The sequence below is a fragment of the Lampris incognitus genome, chromosome 17 (genome assembly GCF_029633865.1).
Source record: "Lampris incognitus isolate fLamInc1 chromosome 17, fLamInc1.hap2, whole genome shotgun sequence".
Classification (NCBI taxonomy): Eukaryota; Metazoa; Chordata; class Actinopteri; order Lampriformes; family Lampridae; genus Lampris; species Lampris incognitus.
The window spans coordinates 20,174,320-20,183,472 of NC_079227.1; the positions used below are offsets into that span (position 1 = coordinate 20,174,320).

General features: G+C 44.9%; 1 protein-coding gene across 1 annotated transcript; it reads left to right on the forward strand.

The window, feature by feature from the left end:
* The first annotated feature begins 3,296 nt into the window (after positions 1-3,296).
* Positions 3,297-8,848, forward strand: sost (sclerostin). Its single transcript, XM_056296559.1, has 2 exons — positions 3,297-3,700; positions 6,602-8,848. The coding sequence occupies exons 1-2, from the start codon at positions 3,448-3,450 to the stop codon at positions 7,009-7,011; spliced, it is 663 nt and encodes a 220-aa protein (XP_056152534.1). The 5' UTR covers positions 3,297-3,447; the 3' UTR covers positions 7,012-8,848.
* The last annotated feature ends 305 nt before the right edge of the window (positions 8,849-9,153 follow it).

Genomic DNA, 9,153 nt, shown 5'->3' on the forward strand with positions numbered 1-9,153 from the left:
TTTAATCATATTTCAATATAGTACAACTGTACCAAATAATGAACTTTATGAAACCAAAATAATAACCAGGTTACACAAAGGCAACCCAAAATTCAGGAGTTATCAGAGGACTCATGAAGGTGTCACAGCTAAGGGTTGAAGTCTGATGGTACAGAGTGGGCGGTGACCCATGAGGTGAACCCCCATGTTATCTCACGCAACATCCTTGAGCAGCATATCACATGCCTCTCATTATGTTTGACCTGTCCTGTCAACATCAACCCCATGCACTGAAGTGTTAGACCTAAAACATATTACAGAGTAAGCACAAAACATTTTTAAAAAAATCTACCTTTGAGGTCAACATTATGGCTGATAAACCATATGTATGTATATAGTACAACACAGTCACAGTCTAGATTTATTATGCATTACAACGCGTGTCATAATGCTCTCTGATGCCTGTGCATATGATTTCCCTGGTGTAATTCTAATGTGACAATACTGCATATATGCAAAAACAACGGATAATTCTGCATTTCCCCTCTGTCTTAAAGAACTCCTGCACCATATGACTCAATTCAGGTGAAATTTATGAGGTTTTGACAATAATCTTTTTCCGGGGATGGATTTGACGAGGCCAGAAATCTGCAACGCAACGCTACTTTGCATAATTGCTGCCGACACATTTATGAATAATTTACTCCTTCTGCTTGCTTGCAAAATTTTGTGCACACAGCATTGAAAGAGCATCATCCCCTTATTCACTTGCATTGGCATGTGGTTACATTGCAAGAAGGACTTGGACGTTTAATTCAAACCTGCATGTTCAAGTAGTTAGCAACTTTGTCGAGTGAATCACTTGCTTTCTAAAGCTAGACAGGAAGAGTGGAGTGCATTGTTTATGGACCTCAGGCATTGTGTTTTTCTCCCGCGCCACAAAGAAAAAATCTTTCCCCGCCTTCCTCTCTCCCCCTCAGTGCTGGAAGCACTCTTGTGAGCAATCTGGTGAGCATCTGATTGTTGTTTAGTCCTCTCTCTACTGTTATCATGACAAAAAAAAAAATCAAAACACAATATGATGGGGCCCAAGGGCTCTGTAAAGAAACCCAGAGAGGTCTAAATTGAGACTGTGACTGACAGGCGTCTCAAGCATCTCAGTGGAGGCTGTAATCACAGTTGGCTCCGTGGCAGACAGTGAGACCATCCATCGCTCACTTGGGGGGGGAGCGGGGGAAGAAAAAAATGGCAGCACCTCAGAGCTGAAGAGTTACGCACACTAGGAGGATATGGCTGTCTAATTCGGTTCATTTAAGATCTGGCACCTTAAAGGGGAGTAAAACTCAAGAATGTGCATGTTGCACAAAGAGTCTGACAATATCCGTGAACATGAAGAATTGTCATCCAAAGCCAGAAACCGGAGAACTAGTATAAGAATTACAACATGAACTTAAAGTGCCGTCAAACTGTCATGTACTGAGAGTCATTCCACAGAAGTGTAATCTGTCCTGAGCCAGATAAAATACCTTAATTCCCAGAAAGTGATCCTCATCACTCCCCCAGCCGCCTCTTAACCCGTTTCTCAGTTCACCCTCAACACAGCAGCTCTCGGGTTCACATCTGATGCTAGTGCAAGCTTGTTACCAGTAGACAGATATCATTGTTGAACCAAGCATTGAGTTTAGATTTCCTTCGTACTTTTCCTACGACGACTGTCTCCGGGAGAGCGTTTCTCCCTCGGGCGGCGTGTACATTTTCAAGTCATTTGTCAGCATCCAGTGGTGTGGGTCACGACAAGCACACTTTTGGTCAGTCATGCTATTCCGAGAGTACAGGGTTGCTTTGGATAAATAAAGATAATCTTCATGTTGAACAACCTAAAGCTGATCGGATTTGACAAGCTGGTCATTAAAAAGACCACCGATTTTATTTCCATATCTTGAAAGTGATGCTGCAATCGAGGCAACCAATTGGCACCGCACGTGATCAGAGGGCTGTGCTGTCTGCGCCGAGAGGCTGCTATGAGAGAAGAAGAAAAGAGAGACCAAAAGAATGATGCTGTTGACAACTATATTTAAGTCTCAATGCACAATATCATTATCATAATTGAGTGTTATCCCCAGTTATGTCCACCATAGAGACATGCGGGCGATGGCCAGTTGGCAGCGATGCTGCAAACCCTGATTTAGGCCTTGAATATAACTAGATGGATCTCCATGTGTCATTATGGGAGCATCTTCGCCCCTCAAATGAAGGGCTGCAAGGATGTGTCCAACAGTGATAGTGACCACGGATATGGGTTCAAGTCTAGGCCTTTATTTTTACCTTTCAAACATCCCATCTGGCTTGTTTCCTCACGTCACAGACGGGAGTTGGATCAGAGGACACACCAGTTCGACCAATTCGATAGTTTGTATCTCTTTTAAGATTTGACTTGTTTACTTTCCCTCAAGAGGGCAGTGTTCGAACAAAGAAGCCTTCCGTCCCTCCACCCGCTGCTCAACTCACAAGGATTCAACGCGACGTGCCAAGAATTTTAAGTAGGACATCCGCAAAGTCCAAATTATTTTATGGAAACCAGACACAGACATAAAGCGTATAGGATATCAGCGATTACAAAAAAAACACCCATCCAGGGACTCGGATGGCGTTAATAAAGAAAAGGAAAGCGAACCCGGCCAGTACATCTTTGATAAGAGCTCAGCGTGTACGGTAGGGCTGATTAGGCTCAGTAAGAAAAGCAAAAGAAGAGAGAAGAAATAAAGGCTGGAAACTTCAGAGTTGTACTTCTCGTTGCCGTCATTTCCGCTGAGAGCTGTCCAGTCAGTAAGGCAAATGAATGGCTAACTTGTGTACTGCAGCATCACGCCGAACACACAGGCTCAACGGAACCTCCTCAGGAGGAGCGTGGCGTGGCACTCCGCGCTGAGGCGCACTCCATAATAAACCACTTTAAAAAAAAAAAACCGGGGGTGGGGGGGTGTGTGGGGGGGTAATTTGTAATAAACCAATCCCAGCAACAACAACAGTAACGACACAATTACATCTGCGGTGTCGTTGTGTCACCCTCAACACACTCCAACATCCAGCGCGCGCCTCGCCTCTCCTCTTTCCAAGTGCGCACTGCGCATCAACCCCCCCACCCCACCCCACCGCCGCCACACATCCTCCGCCATCCTCCCCCCATTCTCGTTTCTGAATGAATTTTCGCTCCGCTTCGACCCCTCCCACCTCGACGTGAGCGCCTAATTGTCTGTCTTGACGAAACTCCCGTCTCGGCTTAAATAGCGTCTCCTCCTCTTTAAAAAATCACAGGGCTTGAATTGGAGCTACTTCGTCCAAAAAACGTGCGTGCTCTCTCTCTCTCCCTCTTCCTCTCTCTCTCTCTCTCTCTCTCTCTCTCCCCCCCTTTCTCTCTCTCTCTCACTCTCTCTCCCACTCACTCACTCACTCTCTGCCGATAGAAGCATGCAGGTGTCTCTCCTCGTCTCCGGCTCGGTGCTCCTGCTGCTCCAGGGATGCTGCACCGCCGTCAGGGAGTGGAGGGTACTAAAAAACGACGCCACGGAGATCCTGCCAGAGTACAGCGAGGATAGCCGCACAGCCCAGGAGGCCGCGCCAAACGCCAACAACAACAACAACAATAACAACAATAACAGCAACAGCATGAATAACAGGGCGAAAAACGGCGGGAGGGGAGCAGCAAACACTGTCACCTACAGTGAGTATAGTCTCCTTTACAAGTTCTTCTTAAACGGGAAACACTGTACGTCTCCAAAAAAGTGGTGTCTTGCAAGTGTTTATATGTTAGACAGTTAAAGCATACCATCATAAGCTGTCTGTCTATCTCGCTAGCTAGCTAGCTAGCTAGCTATAAACATAATTTTAACTTATAGGGTGAATTGGTATTTGTTCTCGAAATTAAATAATAAAATGATATTTATTATTATGCATGCAGTGCATAATAATAAAAACAAAACAACAACAAAAAAACCCTATCACGGTCGATTTGGCAGCTTCTAGAGTTATTGATGAGTTTACAGCGATATGTTTTTCTTACTTTGTATGCTAAAGAGGTTTCATTGCACCCTGTGAATCATTTCTCTGTATTGGCTCACATGCTAAGTATGGTTGTTGACCTGAAAGTGGGCAAAAAGAGCAGGCTATATACTTTTATCAGACAGTAAAAATTTATGACAGTGATAAAATAAACATCTGCTTCACGAAATCGATACAAAACATAACTGATACGTCATTCGTTCGTGGTCTTTTCGTACCATTTAATCAGATCCATTTCAGCCAAAGACGCAATTTCCTTATAAATGTAATACTTCAATGCAAATATATATATATTGTTGACTTCAGAAATTGACATATATCCAAATATGTGGACTATGGACTCCTGTAGACAACCAGCCAATAATAATATCTTCATTGTACTTTGACTTTGCATTTATTTACAGATAAAACGAGTTTATACTTTGTGGGAAGGGTGTTTTCCTGCAGCGTAATTTGTTGCCCAAGTTAAGATGAAAAAAAGCGTGCACATGCATACTTGTGGTTTCTTCACAGCACAGTTGGACGTGGAGCGTTGGGAGACAGATCAGGGCTTTTTCACTCGCTCGTCCACATTATTTCCTCCTCTTTTTATACTATTAGTCAAGTGCCACTAACTATGCCATAACTATTTGATTGCAACAGCATGTACCCAAAATACAAAATCACACAATTTGTTCTTCAGGGGACGTCTTTGGGGGGTTTTGGAAATTGCTTTTTAAACGCAACACTGGCTTTGAGAATGACTCCCACCTGTGGCTACGTAGTAAAAGTTGAATAGTGTGTTGTGATTGACCCGTGCAAAAAGAATAATCTGCTCGCTTCGTGATTTCAAGGTGCACAGTTCATTGTTCCGACAGCTGTACTTTATTCAAATACTGTCCTTTCATATCAGGGATCACACAGGACAAAACATAATAGATGATTTGGTTTGGATGACAACAATAGAGTACAACAATTAGAAAATCAAGACAGGTTATTGTGAGTGATCCCCCCCCATACTACATCCACACACTGAAGAGAATCACGTTTCCACATAAAAACATCCAATCTGCACAAACAGCTGGTTTGGAAAAACACATCTCTTCATCTTCGTAGCGGATAAGGAGCAATATCCATTGAGTTTGACAGAGGGAGACAGTAATCTGGATTAAGTTTGGAGATAAGGGAGTTCATTGGGCTTGCAGCCTCCCTTTGGGGATGTATTCTCCCGGTCCCTTTGGACTCGTGGCAGAAGATTTGACCACCGGCTCGCTGGCCTCCCTCCAGTCTCACTCCGCCAAGGCATAGATAACACCATATACTGAACTACAGTGGAGCGAGACTCTTTTTTTTTCTTCCTTCACTGCGCCCACAACAGTTGTGTTGCTGCCCTGCAGAATATTTAGGGTAGAAGAGAGGGTATAACTGGATTCAATCAATTCATGATACAATCACAATGGCCCACCCAGGCGCGCATGTTTAACCACTAAATTACCAAGACAAACTGACTCCACTGAGGCATCGTGGTAGTTGATGAAAAGCACTGCCGAATGCGGGCTGCAAGCATTGTACACTATGGGACAGCCCCTGCGTCTCTGCTATGGAATAACACGAGATCAGGTTCTCATGGAGGGGGGGGAGAAGAAAAAAAAAAAAAAAGGAAGTCATCTCATGTGGATCCTTTGTTCGGCCCTTTTTGCAAAGAAAGTCACTGAAGAAAACAGATCCCTCTCCGAGTGTACCATTTGTTAACCGACACTTCCCCCGCCACTTTTTTTCACACCACTCGTAAAAAGGAAAAAAATGAGGGAGAAAAAAAAAAGGGGACATTAACTCTGTGATATGCTCAACAAGGTCTCCTGAATCAGTTTGGCAGATGTCCACTGTTATTTTTTCTTAATTGTGCAGTTGCATTACTACCTTACTCCTCCTTTGATGCATCCTTTTCCAGAAGGCCCGCTGAGCATGCCAGGCTTTGCTCCGAGTCAAATCCCAATTAGGTCTGATTGAGACATTAAGTGACTCTTTGGCCCTGATTTGTGATCGGCAGATTACTGCCAGCTGCACTTCCTCTACAAGCCTCACCACATCTGATATGGTTTCATAGGCTTAAACCTTAGATAAATGTACAAATATCCATATTACGCTTTATTTATGGATATGCATTTCACCCTGGTCATGTTATTACAGTGTGTAAGTTACCAAGATTAAATAAAAGCTGCTGGCACGACTCCAGTCCTCGTGTTTTGCTTACCAGTGAAACCCGAAGCGGGTCTCATGGTCCGTTTTGATGTTTGCTTGTGTTATGTTTTCCACTGATGAAGAATAACGAACATATACATTTAAACAAATGAAAACACAACACACGCAGACACACAGACACACACACACACAGTGGGAATGTGAGAGAAAGGTTGACACAAACACACAATTTGACAAACTCAGCAGATATGGTAATGAAACACAGCTGGCACTCTGGAATAGTTGAACCGAAGATGGTTCGCCTCGAGTGTGCGGGGCTTCAAAGTGTTTGTTTTGGGTCAAGGCCACGAGTGTAACTATGATACCCTCCTCTCTAACCCAGGTGCCTCCGAGCTGAGCTGCAGGGAGCTGCGCTCCACCCGTTACATCACTGATGGATCCTGCCGCAGTGCCAAGCCTGTCAAGGAGCTCGTGTGCTCGGGCCAGTGCATGCCGGCGCACCTCCTACCCAACTCTATTGTCCGTGGCAAGTGGTGGAGGAGCAGCGCCTCCGACTACCGCTGCATCCCGGCCCACTCCCGGACGCAGAGGGTCCAGCTGCAGTGTCCCAACGGCAACAGTCGGACTTACAAAATCCGTGTGGTCACCTCCTGCAAATGTAAGCGCTACAGCCGCCACCATAACCAGTCAGAAGCCAAGGAGGTGCCAAAGCCACGGCGCAGTAAGAAGCACAGCCGTTTGTCCCAGGGCCGGAACAAGAGCACCACGCCGGTTAATGGTAACTCATACTGAGGCTGCTCTACAGTAACCTCCATACATGGACAGAGACCAAAGTATGCTCGCTCATACACACGCACATGTTACACAACATACCGACCAACTTATCTCCTCCCCACTGGGAGAAGGAGAGGCAAAAGCAATTTCAAAGAGAGCGAATTCATAAGCTATTAGCTGGGCTGATCTTAAGTCATGTGTGTATCACAATGCAGGCACTATTCATGTTTGTTTGTCAGTCAATTTTCAGCATAATTGTGAACATAGTATATGCATGACCCAATGGAGTGGACCAACAATGCCCAGGCTTTTTTTTTTTTTTACATGACGGATCAGGAGAAATAGAACTATCTTGAAAAAAAGATGAAGAGGGCATATGACTAAAAACAACAACCCAAATTCATTCAGGGCTCAGCCCTGTCTGTCCTTCTGAAATATACATATATTAGTTAAACACAGTGAGACCCAACTGTGCAAAGATCCTGTAGAGTACAAGTTCACTGTACCACATCTCTAGTTCAAGGGGAAAAACCTGTATCTGCCCCACACCGGTTGTAATCCATCCCCTAATGGCTACGGTGTACAGTGGAGAGTGTGGCAGCTCAGGGGGTCCTGGAGGTGGGTTGCTGACAGGACCTGAGGGGCCCGATCTCCTGGCCCAGTCCCTACGCAGCCCTCTGTCAGGTCAGTGAGGGCCTCACTCATCACTACGGCTCCCCGGCTCTCGCTGGGGAGCTGCAGGCCCCGCAAGGCCTGTCAGTTACAGTTGGGATTTTTCCCATAGGCCTAATGGAGAGGGTGAAGAGAGAGAGGAAAAAAATGAAAGTGCATGAGCGAGAGAGCGAGCGAGAGAGAGAGAAAGGTGTCAGCACTCCAACACCAAGGGGGCACTGGACATTCCTGTGACTCCTCTTAATTGCTAAATGAGCCCATTCCTGTGTTTAGGATTTGAGTCATAAAAAGCCATTTCCTCTCGACATAGCAGGTTCCTGTTTGCTGGAATCACACAGACGAGTCCACATGTGTGTGTAGGAGGTTTCAGCAAATTGTGCCTGGTTGCTTCGTTACCTTGGGGCAGAGCATTTAATTCCCCAGCACGCCCACACTGGAAATCATTTGTAACAAGCAAAATAACACTCGCTATCAACTAGCCGTAGCCTAAATCCATCTGTCACGTTAAGACGCCTCCACCTCTCTCGACCCTCTCCGCAGGGTTCATGCAGGAATGATAGAAAAATGGGAAGAAAAAAAAAGGAATAAATAAAACATGAAAAGATTAAAATTACAGTTGTTGTGTTGGCTGCTGAAATCCAGCAGGATGCAGGTACTTGGGATGCACAGTGTCCCAGCGCCGATAGCAACACGGCCTCCTTTCTCAGCAGTGCCAGACGGGTCTGTATTTAATGAAGAAAATCCAGAGCATTTCCACTTATTGTCAGCACTCCGTTGTTTTCACTCATATTGCTTCCTGGTTTTGGTTCTCTAAACTTCACCGACAATGTTTGCTTCTTGTTCAATTGTATGTTTTGAATAGCAACTGGAAGGGTTTTTGTCATGTAAGCAGAGTTGCCATATATATATAGCCTGATTGTACATATTGTACCTGTGTGGTCTTTTGGAGTGGTGCCCTCACAAGACAGGGTACGACAACAAAAAAAATGGAAGAAACAGGGGGCGGGCGGTTTCCCACAGACACAAAGAAGGACTGTTACAAAGAAATGAACAGCATATTTATTTTTTATTTCCACATTTAAATTATTTATGCAACCTTTTGTAGTAAATGATAGCCATTGTTGTCATATAGTATGATAGAGACTGTACAGTACATAAATAAAGTCAAAAGCAGATATATTTGAAAGGACTGGCTTGTTTGTTATCATTCCTCTCTGTGTTGATTTGCGCCGGGCCCTTCTGCGACCCTACCTGCATGTCAGGTTAATCCCGCCGCACGAGGTGTCGGTGAAAATAAACACCGGTTAATTGGGGAGTCGAGGTTTTGCTGCATCATGGAATGTCTGGCGAGGTTCACAAAAGGAGAGGAAGTGGAATCGGTACAAACGACTCCATTCGTGAGATGTTCTCCGCTCAGCCACAACATTAACATTTCTCCTCTCTTTTATTGTGGGGGTGGTTGCGAGCCACGGCCAACATTCAACCCAT

Excerpts from the sequence above, each read along its gene's own strand:
- sost (XM_056296559.1), top strand. The coding sequence starts at position 3,448 with ATGCAGGTGTCTCTCCTCGTCTCCGGCTCGGTGCTCCTGCTGCTCCAG. Across the intron at positions 3,701-6,601 it reads AGCAAACACTGTCACCTACA|GTGCCTCCGAGCTGAGCTGC; the intron begins GTGAGTATAGTC and ends TCTCTAACCCAG.